The following is a 24,968-nucleotide window of genomic DNA, read 5'->3' on the forward strand; positions in this document are numbered from 1 at the left end:
GTTTGTTAATTGATTTGGTGTGGTACATAAAATAGGAATACATAAATAATTAGACTTCAATGGATTGAATGACTTTACTAAATGCTTGAATTACACTGGGGTCGATCTATTGAATGTCATCCCCAAGAAACCCTACACTCAACGTTTTAATTATTCCAAAAGCATTCGATGTTCGTGTATAGCTGCCACTACGTAATACTTAGATTTACCAGTATTCAACATAGACTAGTCCTTCTAAGTATTATAATATCTACACCGTCGTTTCAAGAAAATAAGTAGAATTGAATACGCTGAAATCTCAAGCTTTAATTAGAGATCCATACTATGTCAATAATGAAGAACCTGATACCATTCTAACGTTTGGGAAATATAAACTAACAACAGTTACCAAACTACTAGACGTGAAACTATACTGCAGAAAGCAATGATAACATAAGTAATGATAACATACATATGCCTTATGAATCCCAATATGTTTCCTTATGAACAAACATCATAAGGCAAAACTTATGAAACAACAAGTGTTCATATGAAAGAAAAACGTGCTTGGTTGTTCTTGTTTTGTCATTTCGGTAGTCTCGGAATTTGCATTTGATTCAAATAATTTTCAAAAAGTACCTACTACAATCGCAAAAGCCATACCAAAAACCAAGTTCCGATCAATTTGGTTAAAATTCGGATGGGAGGTGATAGAGAGTTGAATGCCACCTTCCGGTTCCTCGTCCGGGTCCATGGAACATTTTCACCACCATGCTATTCCACCAAATTGGATAAGTTGCGAGCACTGGCTTGGGAACCTCGGCGCTTACCTCATAGCAATTGTAGTCGGCTGAAAACCACTCATCCGGACCAGTACCTATAGAGTAAGCTTTTGTACTTACTTGTTTTAGTTTAAAAGCAGTAAGAGATTTAAATTAAATTATTAAGCTATGAACGATGTGTTTATACTATGTGTTCATAATAAATCTAACAAACGATCACCGTTTTCAGCTTGTTTAAAGAAAATTAAATTCTATTTTTGAAACGGAAATTACATACCAATCAAGGTTGTCTTTTTTCTTATTTGATTTTTTGTTCCAGGTGGAAAACCGTCAGACGGCAGCGCTTCTACAAATCACCAAAAAAGCTCGCGAGATTGCTGTGAAACCCAATCCTCCGACCGCAGTGATTACGTCACTCTCGCAAATCTTTTGCTTTTGCCTCTCCTGGAAGCCGTGTGTAAAGTTCTGGAATGCGCTGCACACCGATATCATTTTACCGTATTTGGTTTCGATGGTGGAATGATTGAGAACGAATTGGTCGAAGAAAGACGAAAGATTACGGCATCGTCCTGGAAGCGTATCCAAATTATTACGAGAGAAGTAATGTTGATGTTGATCGTAGAGTACCAGTCGATGGAAGAGGAATTTCTGCATTTCCGTCTACATTGAATGTCGCGGAACACTCCACGGAATAACGCTGCGGAGGCGCAGTACATCTAGGAGTAAATTTTGCCGCACTTTCTAAAACATGAAATCACCGAATGGCGCTGGATAGGCGAACTTATGAGCAGTTGGATGGACACGACGTTTCGATCCGACAAAGTTGGTGCAATGATGACAACCATTCCTGGAAAATTGTGTGGGGTGACCAAAATCAAAACGCACTTGGAGGAATAATTACTCTACGATATCTGTACACATCCAAGCAAACCACGGATGACATAGTCATGCTATGAACGAACCAACTGAACAAGACAGATAGTGAGTCTGATTCAATTTTATTGAATTGTGGATTTTCTAATGCTAACTTCTTCTTTCTTCTAATTTCAGGCTGTATTGCTGTTATGAAAACCTGTTAAGAGAAAAAGGTGATGGCCGTAGTCATTTTCGAAAATCTCATCGTAGAATATCCAAAAGTGTTGGATTCCATTTTCTCTCTGCACTCTCAAGACCATTATCAATTTAGTCGGGGGATAGAATGAGCCCTCCTATAATCTACTATCTCGATAGAACACGGTGTTCAAGAATCGTCCTGAGAAAGATGGAGACCGATCATGGAGTATGTATTAGCTAAAAAGTTATTGCGACTCCGTTGTGCTCAAGAATTATAGAAAAGCCATTCGACAAGCTACGATCTACATCACGTCTACATACTCGGTTGCATCGTCAGAACTATGGGCGGATGATGTGGTCAGTCTATTGTTCAGAAAGGCTAGGAGGAATAGAATCGTGTATGGAATACGCTATCTGCCATCTTTGACATGCCCATCTTTCGCAGCAGGTCCATGACCATGGCCATACTATCAAGAATACGAAGTAGATTAGGAGCGGCACAGGGACGCATAACCTGAATATCAGCGATTTGTGTTTTCCAAAATCGACAATTCCTTTAACATCCATCGCTTTTCCTTGGAACACTGAAATGCCGACTCCAGAAGGAGGAGCGTAAACTGTCTGCCATCAAGCATCTGGTTCCTACTAATCACCCGAGTCGTATCGAAAAGGAGTTGAGATGTATGTTTATCGCTGGGGCTAGCAATATTAATTTATGCCTCTGCCGACTGGAGTCGGTAGCATTTGTGATGTCATTCATCACCCATGATCAGTTCCAAGTGTAATTCGATAAAATGACACCGACTGATGCTCAATTGCACATGAAGAATCTTTTGATTGTTTTTAAGTGGGTACATGAATTTAATGTGTCCCATCAGAGCCAAGCAACTTCTTGTACAATTCCAAAGAAGCAGACTTTCTTGCTCTCGGGTTGGCTCAGGATATAAGTGACCGAGGCGTCAGAGAAGCATTAGTTGAAGCAAAGAAAAGATGGGAAAACGAAGGCTTTCGGGCTATGCAACGGAAGGAAATCCACAGGACTCGGATGCCGTTGTGCAAGTGCAAAAAAAAGGAAACTGCATGATAAGTTGGATCATAATAAAACTCACGTTATTAGCGCTATGGAACAGGAGCAACAACCACCACCAGTGTTGTTAAAACGATATTAAAACAATTTAATCAAATCATCTCACGATGGAGCTCTCGAATAAAACAAAAGATCTGTAAAGCTCCCGGCTTGTGCGGCAAGTCAAATCCACCATTCTGGGTATTAGTAGCAATATAAAGGTGGCAAGGTAGAAGCAGCAACTCAACTTGGATTAGTGCTGCAGCGAAGCTTGACGCTGTATGCAGATGCTTCGGTAAAAGTCAGGTATGCAACATTTACCTGGTGAAGAAAGAAATACAGGTATTCCGTTCCGGAGCCAAAGGACAACGTGCGCCGAAAGTTTTGTTGAAATTCCCGGATAAAACCGCCGTCGACCACGTTTTGGCTGTCGGCGTCATGTTTCTTACTATTCTCTCGCGATGCATTCTTTGGCTGAGATTGTCAGTATTATTGGCGATCAGGGCATTAAAAAGAATGCTTAATTATTAGAACGTCACGTCAAAACTGCCCAGCGGAAGCAACCACTGAATCTCCGAAAACTGCGACTTCGTTTCCGCTTTCGACTACTGCGTGCTCGTCAACAACAAGATGAGGAATCTAACACCACGTTTGCTATAGAACCATTGAAATTTCACACGTTGTGGTATAGGAAATGAAGTATATTTTTGTTATAAAACAAAAATTAAGGACGTTTCTGGTGGTGGTTGATCCCTAGAAGTTATGCCTACCTCCGTTCTGCTCATGATCTTTAGTATCATGAGTTGTCAGCACTCATTATTATATAATGTGGGGGGATTGCGTGAAATAGAACTTGAAACAAATGAGTGTTTAGAACAGGTATCCACCGGTTGACACTAAACGGATCAACTTAAAATATAAACTTTTGCTTATGCAATCTGATAACTTTTATTTTTCACGCATCAATTTCTTAGGAGATTTGTTTTAGTGCATATTATATTACACAACGCAAGAGAGGGCTTAAACTCTGCGTTAAATTGCATGAATTCCCCGATTTGGTGCGTTAGTACTACAGTAATAGCAGTTTCGGGGTAGTTGGGATCGAGTTTGGATAACTAAAGTAAATATGATTTATTAAAGTGCACGTAAATGTTCTAGTGTACTTTTAAAATACCTTACGAACTACCGAAACTTTCCATTCACATGACAGCTGATTCTTTCAGAAACTAATGTGCTGCTTCAAATATGTTCAATTCTCGTCAAAATTGATAAAATTACGTCGAATCCTTTGGATATAACATAAGTGTTTAATATAGACAGACTTTGGTGATGTTTAGAGACACGGCAAGTATTCCCGTCCATCGTCGTAGGTGCAGAAACCAATGGAAGCTACGTTCATTTGCTGGAACTCCACTATAGCAGGACGTTTCTCCAGAACTTACGATTTGGTACGGATGAGTTTGGGAAAAGGTGTCGCTTATATTGGTTTTCAAGACTATGACGAAAAGACGAAAATACCTGCCTTAACCCTATAGAATAAGACTGAGTGAAAACTAATAATAATAACAATAATAGGAATGACAAAAGTTTATACTTGTTAAGGGTCAATTATGTGACGAGTAATTTTATATTTATATTACAGAGAAACAGATGATGCGTGGAATTGGGTGATAGTTTTCGAGAAACTAATTTGATTTTATTTTGCTTTAAATGTAACGTATCTTTGGAGCAGTTGTCCAGTGTTTGGAATGTTTCTTTAGTGACTTATATCAACAAGAACGTTATTTGGACAATTACTAATATTCCAGGGTCAAATGGTGGAGGCCCTTTTATTATTTTTATTACAGACGACCGGCATTTGAAGAAAATGAACGTCCATATGAACAAAAAGATTATACTGCCACCAAACATAGACGGAGTTACAGATATCGGTTGGAAGAAAGGCGTGGAATCGAACATCTAGGGATCCAAGGACTAGCATCCCTCCGTGGTGCACAATTACCATACTAATCATAATTTATTTGTCTCGTTTCAGCAAACGCAATTCTTCTCCACTAATCTTTCCTGTCAACTCTCTTTTCTTTAATGTATCCGACACTTGTGGGACTGGTTAAGCCCAGCGCCTGCTTGTGGTTGGAAACCGGTGTACTATACGGTCTAGCGCATGCTAACGGTGAAGGCTTGGTAGGTCTTCACCTAACTTAAGTGTAGATGGGCGGACAGTGTCTGCCAGGGTGAAGGCTGATAAATTACAATTACAATTACAATTACAAAACAAAAATTAAGGACGTTTCTCAACAAAATCTTGCTTTACGGGGTTAGAATTTTAAAAGCACACAAAATAGACATGATATCTCGATTTTTATATTTTTTTCGCATAAGCAGTTAATGATTAAGATTGCTGAATTTCTAACCCCACAAACTTAAAATTGTTTGATAAAAAAAAATCTTTAACGTTCTAGAGACATTTTAATTCTCATTTTCTATACCATGCCATGTCAAATTTCCATGGTTCAACTTTTTCTCTAAACTTTTCCAGGTGGCAGCACTGATGAAGGAACCTCCCCCATTCCTATTTCCCGGAGGCTCTCTAGAAGGCGTATCAGGCTGAATGAAAAATGAGTTATTATAAATTTATATCGAGAAAGGATTTGCTCATAAACGAGAACACAATGCCAAAATTTTATACTATCTAAATTATAAAGTAATTAGGCGTAGGTAAAATTAGCGAAACAAAAAACAATTCTTATAGAGATTTTAGAATAATTTACTCATCCGTGTATAACGATTTCAAATTTAGTGTGAATGTAAAATTTGTAATTATTTTAGGTAATTGATTCTAAATTATTAATTGAAACCGACAACATGAATGGTGCTGTTTTGTCGAAGAGGCATTTCATCCCATTGAGAGAACTGAAATTAAGTGAACAGCACTTATAAGTCGAGGTGTAACAAGAAAACTTCTAGGGATAACACTATAAATGAGGCAATGAATGTAACAAAAAAATCAAAAACAAACGACCAAGAACTATTGATGAATAAATGCAATATTTAAAACATGAAATTTAATCAACTTTGTCTTAATAAATACATACTACGAAGAAAAAATATGGATAATATATTAATATGGTAAGAATTTCATGAAACCAACTTCAATAGAGTTCGTATGGCAACTATAAGATAAACATTCTTGTTTATTACAGACCTAGTTCATCCCAAGTTCAATATGTCATTAACCGCGTATTACGAGTAGGTTATAAGGGTGATGTTTAGAATCCCGACAATAATAGATTAAATCGTGTTTAAGCCTTTATCACAGAGATGCATTTTGAACACGAGAATGCGTGTTCACAACATACTGAACACTGTTCAAGAGCACTAACCTAACATAGGTACTCGTATCCTAGAAAAACATATTCAAGCGTCGGAATGCTACACATTTCTCGCTACTTATTATCTGCCGTTCTACGCATCACTGTCCCATGTTACCTTTGATGAAACAATCAAACTCGCGTCAATTTGTCCCACTAATTTCAGAATCGATTGAATCGGAAAATTGGGGCAGTAATTTTGAAATGTAATGAGCACAGGAAACACTTTGTTAGAACATAATGCGGATCACTACTTAATTGAACGTTTTTCAGCCTCCATAGTTAGAAAAGCCTCCAAAGAATACCAAGGCACGCTCTTGGCTCATGTTCTATTCAGAATGCATCTCTGCTTCATCATTATTATTTTTATTAGATTTCCTAATACAGTATTAATAAAACTTTTTAATTATTTTCAGAATTCCAGGAACCGTTGAAAGGACCTTGCGGAAACTTCTACCGTTAATGCTCTGGTGGCATAAAAGAAAGTAGCCCAAGGTACACACTTGATTAGTTCGTCATCGAAATTGTGTGGAACTGTTAGACGATTCGAAAATTGTTAAAAAATAAAACAACCACTATTGTATCAGCGAAAGGACGAAGGTCTAAATGCCGTTCAGTCATTCACGAAGAAATTCTACCTGTGTTCCAATATACATACAGCCATATAGCCTGCAAAGCAACCAAAAATAGCAACGCATCTAGGGGAAACTGGGGCAAGACCGCCAACAACGATTGTGACATTTACAAGCATCATATTTACATTATTAATACGAAGGAAGATGCACTATAATGGAAAAGGGTGATGAAACTGAAATATGCCTTATTTTAACCTAAATAATCCTTTGAATATTGATTAGAGGTTGGTTAGGTTGTAACTCGACTTTTCTTATAATTTCGTTATTACTTAATTTAAGATTTTATGTCTAAATTGATATCCACGAATGCTTTTACATGACTAATAGTCTACCCACAGTAAAAATTCGATGAGGTTGAAAGGCAATAAGGCGATAAAAGTAAACTTAGGAAATTTGTCGGCATGGGGTAGAGACAAGATTGCCTTTATGATTGAGTAAATGCTTACAAAAGAACTATTAGGGCCAAATTGTAGTCTGTAAACAATGAAATAGTTTGGGCCTAAATTAGAATTGATTTAATTGTATTATAAATAATCTCTTGAAATGAAAAAAATATTATACCTAATGTTGTATTAATTCAAAATACCCTGTCCATGGATGATGGGGTCAACGTTGATAAGTCAAGTGTCTGCATATTGTTAAAATTGTGAAATAATTTGTTCTTTTATAGTACACATTGCTAGTATTATTAGTACTCAACACATTACCGTTAGACGAAAACGAGATGAATTTAATTGCATCCGAGTATGGTTACACTATTAAGCAGTACTGAAGTACGTACTTTAAACCCATAAACATTTCAATTTAACAGAAACGCGTCGAGTATTTTTTGCCAATATATAGAAAATAATTAAACACTTGATATATCATACCTCCATGCAAATACTTAGAGAAGGTGTCGCATGATCTAACAACATCTTCTTGAGTATATGCTGCGGAGGTTCCGGCAGGGTCTAGTACCAGTCTTAACTAACAAAATACTAACACAAAAGACTGGGAAGCAAACGATCATCCATTGCACCAATTGCAGTTCATAGTTCAGTATACAGTAAGTAGTGAAAGTGATTTACTAATTTTGCATTATATATGGTGATTGTATCCGTTATTTCTTCTCAGTAATCTTTGTTATTTTACTCTTACTTTCACTGCATGGATCAACGTATAAACAAACCTGTTTCGCTCTTCGTTTTTTCGGGTTAGGATAAAAATAATACATACTCCAATGTAAAGAAAGATTGAAGGACATAGGAGACGTGACTAAGTGTATTCGGAAAGACAAATAAAATTAGTTGACTACCTTATAACACAGTAAATGACCGATAGGGAATGAAAGCGCTAGACGGTAAAACAAGAGATAGAGTCACGTTTAACTGAGACCTTAGCCACCTATGTGCATGAGAATAGACCATATGATGATTTCATCCACTATCCTTTTATCTACATGACTAATAGTTTGACCACCTAAGGTCGTGAGGAGGATCAATCAATGTGTTTTTAAGCCCATCATCAAATGGAAGCTCACGAAATGGTTTGAAATTTTTATTGACTGAATCTAGTTCCGAGACGATGATGATGCTATGCAAGGCCGTCATAAGTCCACAAAGATAGTATCAGGCGTTTTCTTGGAACATGGTTCTTCAAAATATGTAGTTGTTAAAATAGCAGGCTCAAATTTTTGAAGATTGTTTGGTGAACGGTTCTGAACTGTGGCCCATTTTGGCTTTTCGATTCAGTTTCGACTGCTTTCACTAGATAATTTTCAAAACTTTGGACGATTATTCATATTCATCAAATTTGTTATACGATATTTTAGTTTCAAAATACGTTTTCATGAAAGGTGTTTATTTGAAATATAGTCAGCAATTCAAATTTAACGAGATGTATCGTAATTCCTATACCATATACACATCAACATAATTGTATTAACACTGACTCGCGATTGAAAATTAAGATTTTGAACAAATTTTTAAAGCTTCTTTTGTTTGATGGGGACATTACTTAAACGCTATTGATGAGAAAACTACTTCGAAACAATACCACTCACACTGAATACTCCGAACAATATTGAAAGAGACTTTTTATAAGAATCAGGCCTTAACAGCAGACTGTAATGACGAATAGACTGATCATTTAGGAGTAAGGATTTGTAAGGGTTACCTTGCTGGACAACTAAAATTTGTAACATCAGACAACTTTAACTGGAAGAATACAGATATCAACACGACATACTAACAAACACATTTGTTTAACCGCCTAAATACAAGGGAAGCTCTTTGTGATTTATAATTGGAATCAAAGTTAATACTTATAATCAAATATTATAACCAACATCTCTCCACAGCTTTAATATTCATCATAAAAATATCCCCAACCTGCCCATACTCCTAAGGCAGTGATATACTAGCAGTATATCCCGCAAAACTTAAAACCCCCATGGGTAAAGATGTTGTGAAGCCTTATCCTTTAGTCCCTGGTGTATCATGGACGATATGAATTTCAAATTCACATCGGTGACTTGGCCCCCGGCCCCCTTATACATCAATAAAATAAAAATAAAAAAAATAAAATAAAATAATGTTGTATTAATTCAAAATATTTCTAAACATACTTTAAACTACAGACAAAATTAAATCCGAAGTACCTACATAATTTACGGTTTCAAAATACAAATTGCAGTCCGTAGTATGTTTTTGTAATCCTATTCTCACTGGATGTTGGACGGAGAAAGAAATCAAAAGCTGAACCACTGAAATGGTTTTAAAAATACATGAATAATTTTAAAATACCTGAATTAACTTGAATAACTGGCTGTGACGACACTCATGCAAAAGGACGCTTTCAACAATGATGATGCCAAGCGGTGTGCAAAGATGCGAGAGGATGATAAAAGATACGAGAAGATTGATGGAGATGTCACAGAAAAAAATGATAGAACGTTAAAGAAGATTTTATGAAGATGTGTTTTGATATCGTTAAAATGGGCAAAATCTAGATGTGTCGCATCCCTCGTATTTGAATAAGATAATGTTAGAATGTTTAAATTGATGTTACCGAATGTTCCATATTAGTAAATTATAAGAGAATACATTATTTTTTACATACCAGTTCTCGGTGTCTTTATCCGTGGTCATGCACCGTTCATCACCAACACCACGACTGTTAGGTATCGGCCCGGCACCTATTCTGACGATTCTGACCGTGGCAATCTGTCTGCCCGGTACCTGAACAGGGTTTTCCGGAAACGGAATCGTGCTAGTGGTGGCCGTTGATTTGACCGGAAGCTGACCGGACGACCCAATTTTGCTGCTGTTGCTCTGCTGCATTGCTGTAATTCCGTAGATATATGCACAATTACATACGGATAACAATCAGTAATACAGTGATCTTTTGCTAATTGGAGCACGACTGCACCCCAAGCTAGTAAATGGTCGCACCCCAATTAACAAGCCCCCGTGGAATAGCGCCCCAGCTAAAAATATTCCAGTTAGTGAACATCCACTATATTACTCTAGATATAACTTCAATACGTTGATGCTTAGCATTCTATGAACACAATTCGTTTTTGCCGTGCCCAACATTTCCACCATTATACTTTTTTTTTTATAAATCCCGACGCACAAGCCTTATTAAAAATTCTTCATGCTTATTTTCTACACATTTTTTCTAGCTCAAAAATGCAATTCACTGAGCCACCTTTTATTAAATCCATCACTTCTTTTTTACTGGCATTACACCCCCGCCTCGCAGCTTAGTAATTATTATGCACTTCCATCGTTACTAACTGCGAGGTTTCTGAACCGGGAATTGAATCATTCCGCACATTTTACTACACGGCTAAGGAAGGGAACGGCCAACATATCCACATAATTTTATTCATGTTTCTTATAAGCAGATTCATTTTCGTTCCCATCAGTGTGTCACATATTTTTCCAACTTGAACAGTCGAATAAACACGCATAATTGTCTCAACAACTATTTTTTCGCGTTTCCGCCATGGTAGGTACGCATCATCGAAATCGGAGCAGAAAAATTCCAAACAATCACTTTAAAGTGGAAAATGATTTCCTATACTTAACACTCCACACTACACTTCTCGCCCTATATTATGTTAATAAATTTTCTCACCGATAAATGATATCCGGAACGACGAAAAGATGGAAAAGACACTTTTTCTCTGTTCTACCGGTGGCGGATGCAATCGCGGCGGCGAGACGACTGTTTTTTTCAATCGAAATAAAATGGCGTCCAGGCAACTTATTCGAACATACAAGCATAGAATCGAATTGATGTTCCAGTGGAAACATATTCTAGAGTGCTTTGAAAATAGGTCGTATGTGCAAAAGAGAGTCTCTCTTTGGATCTATTCTCTTTCGATTATTACGAAACTATACAACAGTTTACTTCGAATGTCTTGGCAGGTATACAAAGACAATAGCTTTGTCTATCATGCTGAAGTGGAAATGTAGCAAAACATGCCAAACTAGCCGATATATTAGCGAAAGAGAGCGTGATCAAAGAGAATCTCTCTTTTGCACATACGACCTATTCTCAAAGCAATCTAGATTTTAGTTATGTTTTCGAGAAGTAACATAGCTAACAGTCTCTAACCAGCGTCTAACATCTCACAGATTGTTTGCTGGGTTTTATTCTCCAGGGGTCGGAAGTCATTCGTTCTCCATCTTGCCGTTTCCGAAGGGTTTTCTGTCGTCGGCTGTCAGTGGAGTCGAACTCGATGCATTAGACGAGGGAATCGCCACACACATTTGACGAAGAGCACACAGATCGATGATGCAGATGATTTGCTTTCTTCCTTTCGAACATCCTGGCCCCTTCAGAAGCCCTTTTTCTTCCGTGTAGCTTCTGATTGATGACGGCGATGATTCACTATTGGGTTGTCCCTCGATCTTGTTTTGGTCTCCCGTCAGATGATTTCCCGAAGACACCGTACGGAGGAACGAATGTTGAGCTGATGGAAAAATTGAAAACAAAGACCCCGGTAGCGGGTTTCGCAAACGTAGACTGATTGGACAGGTTCTCACCTTGTGCCCTTGGAAAAGGGGCCTTGTAATTTTCTTATCTTTGTAGGTCCTGCACGTTGAAGATACTGATTGACGAAGATGGAGTTCGATTGTTGTTATTGGTGTTAGTTGTTGGATGGCTCGGTTGCTTTGTTTTCGGAAGGCGATGACATTTCACTTTGCGATGAGGCTATAGGCAGCAAACACAATTTTGACACCGGTCGGGTGAATTTTCCATGCGGTGTTCGAAGAGTCACAACCCGCACAATTCCGTCTGGCCCAGGGTGTGTTTCATCGATACGTGCCGTTTGCCAGGTCATAGGAGCAGCGGCTTCATCTTTTATAATCACCAATCGGCCCACTTCGATCTTCGTTGGAGGATTTACCCATTTTGTTCGCGGCTGGAGACAACATAGATATTCGAGATGCCACCTGCGCCACAGGTGTTGGAACAGTTTTTGCACCTGCTGCCATTGACGTAGACGGTTGATTGGAGTGCTTGAATGGTCGACGTCCGGTACTGATTTCAACGAGGATCCCACTAGAAAGTGCCCAGGTGTGAGCGCCTCATAATCGTTCGGGTCGTCGCTGATAGGAACGATTGGCCTAGAATTCAGGCAACATTCAATTTGCGTCAGGAGGGTTTCGGTGTCATCGTAGTAGAGAGTATGTGGCCCCAGAACTCGAAAAAAATGCTTCTGGGCAGATGCGATTGCCGCTTCCCACAGCCCACCGAAATGTGATGCTTTCGGTGGGTTGAAATGCCACTTGATGCCGTTTGAGAGACACTCTTGGTAAACGGCGTCACGATGTTCCTTGCTGTTGGCTAGTCGTTGCAGTTCGTTCGATGCTCCAAGAAAGTTCCTGCCGTTGTCACTATAGATGTCGGAACAGAGGCCGCGGCGAGACACAAACCGCCGCAACGCTTGAAGGAATTTTGCAGTGCTTAGATCTCCTACAAGCTCTAAATGCACGGCTCTGGTGCTGAAGCATACAAACACGGCCACGTAAGCTTTTGTTGGTGCTGCTCGTCGAGGTTGTTGCTTTACCAGGATTGGTCCCCAGTAGTCGATCCCTGCTGTTGAAAATGGTCTGCTTGCGGTTACTCTAGCAGGCGGCAAGTCCGCCATATATTGCTGTATCGTTTTAGGTCGATTTCTGCAGCAGGTTATACAGTTTCTTGTAGGTCTTTTGACCAAGTTTCTGGCCCCTATGACCCAATACCGCAAACGAAGAGTTGTCAGCAGAAGCTGTGGAGATGCATGGAGTTGTCTCAAATGGATGGATTCTACTAACAGGGCCGAGAATGGATGAGATGACGGAAGGATTGCCTGATGCTTGCTATTAAATGGTAGCTGGGAATACGTCAGTCGGCCGCCAACTCGTAGAACCTGGTGATCGTCGAGAAACGGATTGAACCAGCGCAGCCGTGATTTGGGTGATATTGGTTTCCCTAATTTGAGTTTTTCAACTTCATCTTTGAAGAATTGCCCTTGAACGAGTTTTATGAGTGTGTTTTCTGCTGTGTCGATTTCCGCCGTAGTCAGCACGTCCGTGGTACGCTGGTTTTTTGGAAGACAACAGTTTGTTTGAAAGCGATGACAGTATGCGGTGATTCTCAACATTCGTTGATAATTAGAGTGCCGTGCGACGTACTGATCCAAAAACGACGGTGTTTCGGTAGCAGAAACGGCTGATATGTGACTTGACTTGGTTTCGCGGAGAGCTTCGTTAGGTTCATCTGGATGAAGCTGGGATATTGGCCATTCGGTTGGATCTCGTGCCAGTCTCTCGGGACCCTTCCACCACAGTCGATTCGATACTAGATTATCTGCGGTTGTTCCCCTCGAGATGAGATCGGCCGGATTTTGTATACCGGCAACATGATTCCAGTGGCAGCTTTCTGTTGCTAACTGTATTGTCGATACCCTGTTCGCCACGAATGTTGTCCAGGTCGATGGGGAAGATTTGAGCCAGTAAAGCACGACGGTGGAATCCACCCAAAAAAATGTCTCTACGTTGATTTGTAGAGCAGCTACGACCTTTTCATAAAGCTGAGCCCCGATGACAACACCGCATAGCTCCAGCCTCGGAATGGTTTGCTTCTTGATTGGTGCTACCTTGGATTTAGACGTCAATAGAGCTACATTGATCTCTCCCATGGAATTCGTTGATCGAATGTACAGGCATGCACCATATGCCTGCTCTGACGCATCAGTAACAAACGTGTAACTGTCGCGTCGTCGGGAAGGAAAGCGTTACGCAGCGTGGTATTCGAAGGTTGTTTAGATGTGGAAGTTGCGCTTGGTAGAATTCCCAACGAGTCTTGTATGTTGTTGGAAGTTCCTTGTCCCAACTCTATGGTTTACCATTTTCATCAAGCAATGTCCAAATTGCTTACATGAAGACTTTCGCAACGGTAATGACTGGACCCACCAGTCCTAGCGGGTCGAATAAGCGCGCGATATTCGAGAGCGCGATGCGTTTGGTGAGAGATCCGTCGGTCAGGTCCAGGGGAGATTGTGTTTGATTACGAAGCGAATCTGTGCCTGGCTCTCAATGCAATCCCAGAGTTTTGATGAACTGTTCTCTATCTAAGTCAACTGATGATTTAAGTGCTCTATTGTCTGGAGGTACGTCTTGGATGACGGAGAGTTCGTTAGATGCCCATTTTCTTTTTTTAAGAAGACCCTCTAGTTGGGTGCGATAAAAAAAAGGCTTCTTATATTGTTGATGCTCCAGTGAATAAATCGTCCACGTAAAAGTCTCTGCGGAGCACTTTAGCTGCTTCAGGAAAAGCGTCTTTTTCGTCTTCGGCCAGCTGCTGAAGCACGCGAGTCGCTAGGAAGGGAGCACTAGCCGTACCGTAAGTAACCGTTGTTAGTTCGTATGTATGCAGTGGAGCTTCTGGAAACGATCGCCAGATTATGTGTTGAAGGCTGCTGCTTCTTTCATCCGTCAGGATTTGCCGATACATTTGTTTTATATCAGCATTCAGTAGAATAGGGTGTATTCGTGAGCGCATCGTAATCGTTCGGAGATCGTCTTGTATTATAGGACCCACCATGCGTCGTTCAGAGAAGTTCCACTGGATGTGCGACATGACGCATCAAAAACCACGCGTACTTTGGTTGTGGTGCTGTCGGTTTTGACGACGGCATGATGAGGAAGATGGTAACGGGGATACTGGTGAAGTTGAGGATCCTGTACACGCTTCATGTGACCCAATTCTAGGTATTCATCCATAAACTCCTTATACATCTTACTGAGTTCCTTTTGATGCTCAAACTTGTTTTCCAGAAGATGAAATCGACGAATGGCTATTCTACGATTGTCACTGAGATGTGGAAGCACGTCATTCTTGATGGGCAGATTGACGATATATCGGCCTTCGGAGTTTCTAGTAACAGTTTGACAAAAATGTTCCTCGCACGCAGCTTCTTCGACGAAATAACACGATTGAGTTACATCTCCTACAACGGCCCAAAACGTCTGCATTAAGTTGTTCAGGACCACGACGGAGGCAACATGAGTGACGATTGGTGCGCTTCTTGCTTTTTCCTGAGAATAGCCAGCTGAAACTGAGTAACCCTGCGCCAGGCGGAATTCTACCAGGGACCTAGAACAACTCGAAAAAGACTTCCGCTCACAGGATTAGATCAACCATATTAGGTTGGTAGAATATCTGGCGAAATGTTCCAAGACGAAATATCGAACGAAGCAGAAGGCAAGTCCACAGCAACCTTTGGTAAAACAAGCAACTCGACACTTGTTGCGAATTCAGAGACTCGAGTCCGGATTTTCGAAAAGTATTTCTAGCGGGATTCCGTAGATGACCAATACCGGCAATAGGCATGTGGATTCGTCTACGCTGTGCTTTTATATGCTGTGAGAACGATTCAGATGCAAAGCAACACTCACTACCGGAGTCCAGTAGTGCTCTGGCAGTATGCTCGGTCCCGTAATCGTCAACTACGATAATGATAGCCGTCGCCAGTAAGACTCGTTTACTACCACGACCTGTTGATGCGTAGCTGGTATAATCGTTAAGGGTTGCTGTCACTGATGTAGATGGTTGCTCTTCAGGTACTTGACTACTCTCTCTAGGGTGAGGTATAACGGGAGGTTTCGCGCTGGTGGGGGAAGAATTAAGGCAGAGTTGGGTGTGATGATGCCCCTTACACTTACGACAGGTACTCGACGACGAACATTCCTTGGCTTGGTGTCCCTTACGGAGGCAGTTACGGCAGAGCTGGTGACGCCGGACTTCCCTTTCCTTTTCATCGAAACTGAGCCTGGAGAATACTGCGCATTGGTAAAGAGGGTGGTGTTCGGAACAAACAATACACTTTCGTTGATTAGCTTGGCTTGCTCCGTGGCTGCTTACGACTCGCTGGAGAGATTTTCTTGGTGAGTTGAATTGCGGCTGCGGTTCCGAAGTTTTTCCAATGGTTTGCAGCACGGTGACTCTGCGCTGTATGAAGCCGGTGAGGTCATTGAAGGAAACAGCATTGAGCGTTGAGGAGTATTCTTCCCAATCTCTCCTAGTTGTTGGATCGAGGCGGGTGCTTAACATTCTAATCAGTAGAACATCCCAAAACTCCGTTTTTTCTCCAAGTTGAGTCAGAATCTTTACGTTTGTCTCGAACTTTTCTACCAGCGCATGTAGTTCATTAGCAGATTCTCGTTTGACCGATGGGAATTCGAATAGAGTATCGACGTAGGACTGTTTGAGTCGGACCGGGTTCTGGTAATGGTCTAGAAGAAGATTCCAGGCAACCAAGTAGTTGTTGGCACTAAGGGCGACCGTCTGCATGAGCTTTAGGGCCTCTCCCGTAAGTGAAGAACGTAGATAGTAAAATTTTTGGATACTAGATAGTTCATTCGACGAGTGGACTAATGAGACGAAGAGGTCGTGGAAATTGAGCTATTGATCCAAGTGTCCGGCGAAGACGGGAAGTTTGATGTCAGGTAACTTTACGTGAGACGTCAAGAGGCCTTGCGTAGCGGAATGATGAGTCTGAGGAGTTCGTGGCGTCTGCAATTCCTCTTTATTGATCGAGAGCAGAAATCCCTTCACCTTGAAGAATGACGTCTCGAACTCTACACGTTCCTTAAGATGCGTATCGAGAACGGTTTCATCTAACGTCTCGAGCTCATTCTGAACAGAATTGAAGTCCTTCCATATGACGTTGAACTCGTCGACGAACTTCTTTATTAGGCAAAACGACGTCAGTAGACTCTTCTGCCTAGTTTAGAGCGACTTGATTCGCCATTCGTTAGACATCGTGTCAGCGATGAACTGGTTCTGGAAAGCAAAGACCGCGTAGCTCACTAAGGAACGAGTAATATGTATGGAATGCTAATTACCTGATTACAGGCAGAGAATTGCCTTGAATTATATTCAAAATTTCTCAAAACAGCTAGTTACAAGATGATAATGCTTTGGATCACCGATTGAATCAGTCACGTCGTAAACTTCTGAGTTAGATGGATGGATTTCCGGAGCTCTACGGTTATCCGGTTCGAAGGACCACTTTGTCGGCAGCACAGATGAGCGGTGGACAGCGACTTGACAACCACTGTGAAGACCTGGTGTGTCGGTGATGCCAGAATCAGAACAGATTTCTGATGTGTGTTCTAAATCACTTTATTAGCCACTTCATTAGGTCCTTATTAATTTCATTTGATTTCATTTGATTTATTTAAATTCACTTTAGATTTAGTTCATAATTCACAATTTCACTCTATGGTTAACAGTCCAATTAAACGGTTGATGATCGATGATGGTTGTACCCGTCGAAGCAAGTCTTGAATAGCCGCCATGATGACGGTTGCCGATGCCTTTTATTCTCCAGGGGTCGGAAGTCATTCGTTCTCCATCTTGCCGTTTCCGAAGGGTTTTCTGTCGTCGGCTGTCAGTGGAGTCGAACTCGATGCATTGGACGAGGTAATCGCCACACACATTTGACGAAGAGCACACAGATCGATGATGCAGATGATTTGCTTTCTTCTTTTCGAACAGTGCTGCTTTTCATTTTTCAGGGGATCATTCGATTAAAATGTTACATCGGTGAAAACAGGAGATGATTAAGTTCGAAGCACTTTTAGGGAGAAAACTAGTTGTAAAAGAATATGAGCAGTGCCATAGCATGCAGTCTTCCTTCCGTTCATCCCTCGCACATGGCCTCGGGGCGCAAAAAGAAACAGAAAACACTTCATAATAAATTGATTAAACGATTTGACGTAGGACTTACGTCTCTCTTTACTATACCGGGTGTCATTTCAAAATATTCAAATCGACCGCGTTACGCTGCGTTGAAAGATTTTAAACGTTAATAGCGTTCGTCTCAGTGGACGAATTTCTGCGGTAAGCCCCTCAATCGACAGATTTCAAGTATGCCTTTCATGTCCATGCTTGTCCGAAAAACTTGTTTCAATAGGCATGAAACTGTTTTCAATGAAAAACATTGAGATTAAGGGAACCTATAAATATGGGTACCGCATAATTCTTGCATCATTCCATTACCACGTTCTGAGGGAAGATCCATTAATTACGTAACGCAAAAAAAGGACTTTTTCAACCCCCCCTCCCCCCTATGTCACACTTTTTGTATGAAGCTCCTGAAAATTTTGTATGGATCGTCACACTTGACTCAACCCCCCCTCCCCCCTCTAAGCGTTACGTAATTTGTGGACGTTCCCTGATTGGTGCAGACACCAGCGAATGATCAGCCGCTGGGTCTGCCGAGAAGCCATAAAATAGCGCAACGAGATTTTTTCCTTTCATTCTGACCGGGACAAGCGAAGCAACCGCATCATCGATAGAACAGCACTCACACCTTTTAGCAGGGAATGAAGTCTGCACCGACCGCTTTTTCGGCTCGACACCATCGAAGCGACCATCATCAGGCGAAACCTAGCCAGTACATCAGCAGTCCACCCTACAGACCCGACAAAGCAGCAATGCTGAGCAGATACCGGCAGCAGCAACAGAGTCGAGCCGAGACCGGCCGGCATCGGTGCTGAGCCGAGACAGGCTGAAGAAAAGCCACATGATCAGAGCCTTAAATATTCATCTTCATGAAGCAACTTCAGTCCGAATTTTGACAAACATCGCATGAATATTCAAAACATAGAATGACATAGTCAGACGACTACTCCACCAACTCATTCATTCGACTGTCACTGAGTGTGTTTACTATGCGCAGAAAAAACATTATTAGCATTGTTTATGTTGATGTTTACCGTTGAAAGTGCCTCGCGGATGAAAATCGGATTCAGTCCTGTGTGATAAATCACTTTACTCATTTGAAACGTGTTTAGATTTCAGTTCAGATCAATTTGTAAAATGTGCATAAATATTCAATGACTAATATTCAACTGAATATTGACTGTCCAGAGCCGACTATGAATGTGTCTGGAAGTGAACTGACAATTGAAGAAAAGTGAACTGACAATTGAGAAAGGTGGACATACTCCCTGATTTTTTTTTTTGATGATTCTTGTTCGAGGTAGATTTGATTTCTGTGTCGGTTTGATGAGAAGATTTTGCCAAGGAATGGTATGCAATGCCGATTATTTATCCAAAAAAGTTGATGTGAGAAATTTGGACATATTATGTACCTTAAAGGCATGGTCAAGTCAAGTCCTACGTCCACTTAGCGGTTATGTCACAGACATTACCCACTGTTCGTTTTGACCCTTCCTTCGGAAGTGTCTATAATTTCACTTTGTATGCGTTACGCAGGTGTGTTACGCATTAATCTATCGAAAAATCTCGTGAATTAAGGTGACTCGGGGAAGCGCTACACACCGTGTTATTTTCCCTATCCTTTGTCTCTTTCTAACATAATCACCTCGTAACTTTGGACCGACGTATTTCGGTTTTTAGATGTTTGATGTAACTGTAAATGTATCAACATGTAGATGGAGAGTAAGCACGCACCGCTGATACTTTTTCAAAATCATATACCTTGTAGAAAAAAAATTAAGCATTCAATGATGAAAATGATGACGATTTGATGATTGTTCGTGCTTCCCGTATCCCCTTAAAGGTGACTTGCGGTGGCACACTAATCTATTTGTAGTTGTACCATAAACATCATCAACTTAAGATTAGTAGTCGTGAGTAACTTGACTACCAACACCTACCAATCTACAAGGCAGACAAAAATAACCAATTGTTTTGTTAACATCCGACTACCGTAAACATTGCATTAATATGAACGATTCCAGTCTGAGTTGTACGTAGGATTACTCAATACGGTTTAACTATGACATAAACTAACCAAATGTGTCCGAAAATCAACAGATTAGCTTTGATTTACGTTTATATTTATGTTTTATTTTATTTATTTTACATCTCGTGACATTGTTGCCAGCTATTCAAACACATAAATAGCATAATTGAAATTTATTGGGTTTTCTTTTTAATTTTTCAAAGCGTTCCAAAGTAGAATAAAGATGATATATTTATGACATTAATAGATAACATGTTGGAGGGAGATTTATTATTTTTTCGATATTTTACATGTTTTCACTATGATTTCACAGAATTTCATGTTGACGTCACTGCCTGCTGCGATATATAGGTAATGATCAATGACTGCTTGCATACGACGCTGCCGACGACGAGCAACCGACGCGTCGTTGGCATGCGCGGTGGGAAGAGGAAATTTTTTCACTTAGTTTTATTTTCATTGAATCGACGCCAAATGTGCACTAAATGATTCGATTATTTTGACAATAAGTAGGTTTAGGTTCAAACTTAGTTCTGATACTTTTTCTTGTGAAATGGTGGTCAGGTTTGGTTTTTTATAATAAAACTAATGTGATCGGTGCTATTCGCAGTGAGGAGGTGGGTAATTGTAAGATTGTATTGGTGAGCCGCAGGGTAGCCATTTTGAATGACACCGTAAGAGGCCTTAAATAAAATGTATGGTATTTGGAACAAATTCACATTGACATTGAAAATATAATTAAAACAAATTTTTTTTTCTTTATTTGAGTGATTTTTAAGTAAAGTACAAAGTTCATCACTAGGATTAAAACAAATGATATGATATGGAATTATGCTTATTTTTCTGATTTGTTTCAAAGAAACAAATTATTTTAATAAAGGAACATATAGAAGCATGTAAAAAAAATCTTCTCAGAAAAGCAAAAACGTAAAAATTCAAAGGGATTTCAAAAATTTCTTCGGTGGAAGCTAGATAGCAAATGTTAGCATGTTTTGAGACACTAATAGATGACTTGTATGCATGTTTGTGTGCGTATGAGTGCAAATTCTGAAATTTACTACCATAAAAATCTCGCTCATTTTTAAGGTATTGAACAAGTTTCTTTTTACCAAATTATGCATCCATAAGGCGAAATATATGTTATTATTGCACGCTATTGAGTTTGAGTCAGATCAATGACTGATTTAGTTAGTTCTGGATTAATTAATATCGAGGTCTCTGGAAATTACGAATACAATATATGCAACCATCGTTACGATAGTTACTAACCATGTCAGAATAGTTATTCAATCCGACGAGCGCCTTATAGATAGGCAGCATGAAGTACTGTACGTTATCATTCGTTGAGTTGTCACTCAACCCATGACATCCGCCTTGGGTTGTCACTTTCACGCAATTATTTTGTCACTTTCACGGTAAATCGCCGTGGGAAGCTGAGTAGTTTTATCTCGTTTTAAATACTGGAGTCTGGAAAAAAAAATCTTTATAACTAAGGAAGGGTCAAAATCTTACTGTAGGTGGATTAATCTGGGTTTTTCAACAACATTTGGTCAAGGATAAAAAACGAATGTTTTCTCTCCAACAAATCGATTGGTTCTTTCTGCAACATATCTTCAACTCCTAGAACAATTTAACCTTTTTAAAAAACGACGATAAACTTTATTCGCCAACCGGATTATGTTTAGTTTATTTTATAATTCTACTCAGAAATTTAATTTACAATTGAACCGGTGCCAGCGAAAGTGGTACATAAACCATTTTTGAAGATTTTGTGTTTTTACAGCAACGGTTTCTGTTTGCAAAGATCTAGAATAATGAAAAAGTGATTTTGACTACTACATCTGAGATATTCATTCATTTATTTAGTTTACATCTAAACAGCTAACACTGAATCAACAATTTGACGCCACAATACACGGTTCGAGGCCGCATCTGTACGGACTGGATGGACTCGAAGAACTTGGTGTGACGGATTCGGACTTCGAACATCAGAACATCATAGCTTGACGGACTAGACGACCTTGACGGACTAACTACTTTGATGGACAGGCCAGACGGACTTCTTGAACTTTCTTAGTGATTAAAGAACACTTTTTTGAACTACTCACTGAAATCGGCTTATTAGAAAGAAAATTTTACAACATGGATGTTTCCGCAACAGATTTTAACCCTATTTTGAATTTCAAGATAGTTAAATGACGTTTAAAATAATTTTAAAAATGTACATGTACCACTTTTACTGGCAACGATTTTAAGTTTATGTTGTATTTTGTTCCCATTAATAGTGGGAGTTCAGTGCGAGATTTCTCTTGTTTCGGACAGCAGAACGATCGCGCGGCCGGTAATAAAGTTAATCAGTTCAGTGCGAGATTTCTCTTGTTTTGATCGGGCTTGGTAGTCATATGGCTACTGTTTCTGCCTCATACGCAGGAGGTCGTGGGTTCAATCCCAGGTCCGTTCCATTATCCTACTTTGTATCTTTCTCTATATTTCTCATGTTCTAGCAATCGCTAGAACTGGAAATGGACTTCCATACCGTTTCCATTACTATTCCTATATCTTCAACTTCAGTATTCTAACAGTAATCTGCTAGAATTGGAAATGAACTATAGAGCTCGTTTCTATCACATTGGCAGCTCATTAACCAAGACGGACTTCTGCCTCTCGAACCTAACCCAAAAATTCCAACAAATTCCGCATGAACTCGTGGCAAGTGCAGAGGTATATTCGGCTTGCAGTGGGCGAGTGATTGCATCATCATTTCCTCCCCCTTCCCTACATTGACTTGCATTCTGACGTGACAGGCGCCAGTATGACTTATCAAATGAGATCACCAATACTTGTACATTGAAGATTTGTGCTAGTCCCAAGCAAACATCTGTTGGTTCCCTGTGCAAGAACAGCTGATCTGGTCATAATGGAGTAGCAACTACGAGCAGTCAATCAAGCCCATTAATAGTGGTACATGTGCATTACCCATAACGCTAGATAAACACCTCTACGTGGTGTGTTCTACCATCTACCAAGGTCACATTGCTAGCTACAGGCAAATCCTGATCCAACGAATACCTTCCCAATATCCAACTCCGTGGTACTTATGAGGGTGTCACTGAGTGGAGAGCCTCGCTTTAAGTAGTATCACATCAACATTTCCTTTCCCTCCCCTGGTTGTGGACGTAGTACGGAGTAGTAATCCTAACGCTTTTGTAATTTTTGTGTTAGATTGAATTCAAGGACTACACCTACCTTGATTTCTGGTAGCAATCTGGACAGTAATTTCAAAAGAAGACGATCCCTCCCCAGGCCATCTGCGAGTTGTGGGGCTTGCCTAGGATGTGGTGGGGTTTGACAGTGGGCCCTGTTAAATTCATATAAAAAGCTGCATGTATCCGCAAGTAGGCCCCTCCAAAGCGACCGTGTGCCGCTCAAAGCACACAAGCCCAAGTCCTGGTGTTAGGTGGGACGCTAAACAGCCCTGACACGACGGCTTTACAACGAGACAGGAGGTTTGCGCAGGCCGAATAAGCCGCCCGAAAATCAATCATTACGAACAATATAAGAGATAATGCGACTCGATATAATCGGCAAAGACCTAGGCGACGAATAAAGGATCACGATTGGAAGCTTGGAACATGGAACTGTAAGTCGCTAGGTTTCGCAGGTTGCGACAGGATGATCTACGATGAATTACATCCCCGCAACCTCGACGTCGTGGCGCTGCTGGAGATTTGCTGGACAGGACAGAAAGTGTGGAAAAGCGGGCATCGAGCGGCTACCTTCTACCAAAGCTGTGCCACCACCAACGAGCTGGGAACCGGCTTCATAGTGCTGGGTAAGATGCGCCATCGTGTGATTGGGAGGCAGCCAATCAACGCAAGGATGTGCAAGCTGAGGATTAAAGGCCGTTTCTTCAACTATAGCATCATCAACGTGCACTGCCCACACGAAGGGAGACCCGACGACGAGAAAGAAGCAGACATATGATGGATGCTGCACACCGTATCGAATGACAACGGCCAACGATGCATAAACTTCGCAGCCTCCCGCGGAATGGTAGTCCGAAGCACCTTCTTTCCCCGCAAAAATATCCACAAGGCCACATGGAGATCACCTAACCAAGAAACGGAAAACCAAATCGACCACGTTCTAATCGACGGTAAATCCTTCTCCGACATCACGAACGTCCGCACTTACCGCAGTGCGAATATTGAATCCGACCACTACCTCGTTGCAGTATGCCTGCGCTCAAAACTCTCGACGATGTACAACACGCGTCGAAGTCGGACGCCGCGGCTTAACATTGGGCGACTACAAGACGGTAACTAGCCCAAGAATACGCGCAGCAGCAGGAAGTGGCACTCCCCTACGTCCACATCACGTTGTTGATTTCGAACGATTCGTGTCGCCGTCGCTTAGCTCTGTTGTCCGTTGTTGAATTACCGGTTTGTGTGTCGTATAAAGCAACGAATTTACGAAAATTGACCAGCTAATGTTTTCAACGTTAAATTGGCAGAAGTGTTATTCTTAATTGTATAAAAGTTTGGTTAAAATCGAAATAATCATTTGATTCCCGTGGATTCGCCAACAATTGTTTCTCATCATCTGCAATGTGCGTGTGTCCAGCTTGTAAAGACATCATCCACGAGGAAGACAACTTCTACATCATCTGCAAAGGTGACTGTGCCGCTTCATTCCATGGGAATTGTGTTGGTATGCGAAATATACATTTGAATATTCTCACCATGCTCTCGAGAAATGTTCTATGGATGTGCGATGGCTGTATAGACGCATTTAAACATGCTAGAGAAGATACAAAACAAA

General features: G+C 40.6%; 2 protein-coding genes and 1 pseudogene across 2 annotated transcripts in view; 1 reads left to right on the forward strand and 2 right to left on the reverse strand.

Annotated features, from left to right (window-relative positions):
* LOC134220754 (uncharacterized) overlaps positions 1–1,737 on the reverse strand; it is a 429,558-nt gene extending 427,821 nt beyond the window's left edge. The window contains exon 1 of the mRNA XM_062699858.1: positions 1,389–1,737. Within this exon, the coding sequence (XP_062555842.1) occupies positions 1,389–1,477 (89 nt within the window). The 5' untranslated portion in view covers positions 1,478–1,737. The remainder of the gene's footprint in view (positions 1–1,388) is intronic.
* Positions 1,738–2,374: 637 nt separating this feature from the next.
* Positions 2,375–3,186, forward strand: LOC134222343 (uncharacterized; annotated as a pseudogene).
* Positions 3,187–11,578: 8,392 nt separating this feature from the next.
* LOC134219449 (uncharacterized) lies at positions 11,579–14,066 on the reverse strand. The gene is made up of 2 exons (XM_062698180.1): positions 11,926–14,066; positions 11,579–11,852 (listed from the first exon to the last, which is right to left on the reverse strand). The coding sequence occupies exon 1, from the start codon at positions 14,064–14,066 to the stop codon at positions 12,030–12,032; it is 2,037 nt and encodes a 678-aa protein (XP_062554164.1). The 3' UTR covers positions 11,579–11,852; positions 11,926–12,029.
* Positions 14,067–24,968: the final 10,902 nt, after the last annotated feature.

This window comes from Armigeres subalbatus, chromosome 3, assembly GCF_024139115.2.
Source record: "Armigeres subalbatus isolate Guangzhou_Male chromosome 3, GZ_Asu_2, whole genome shotgun sequence".
Lineage (NCBI taxonomy): Eukaryota > Metazoa > Arthropoda > Insecta > Diptera > Culicidae > Armigeres > Armigeres subalbatus.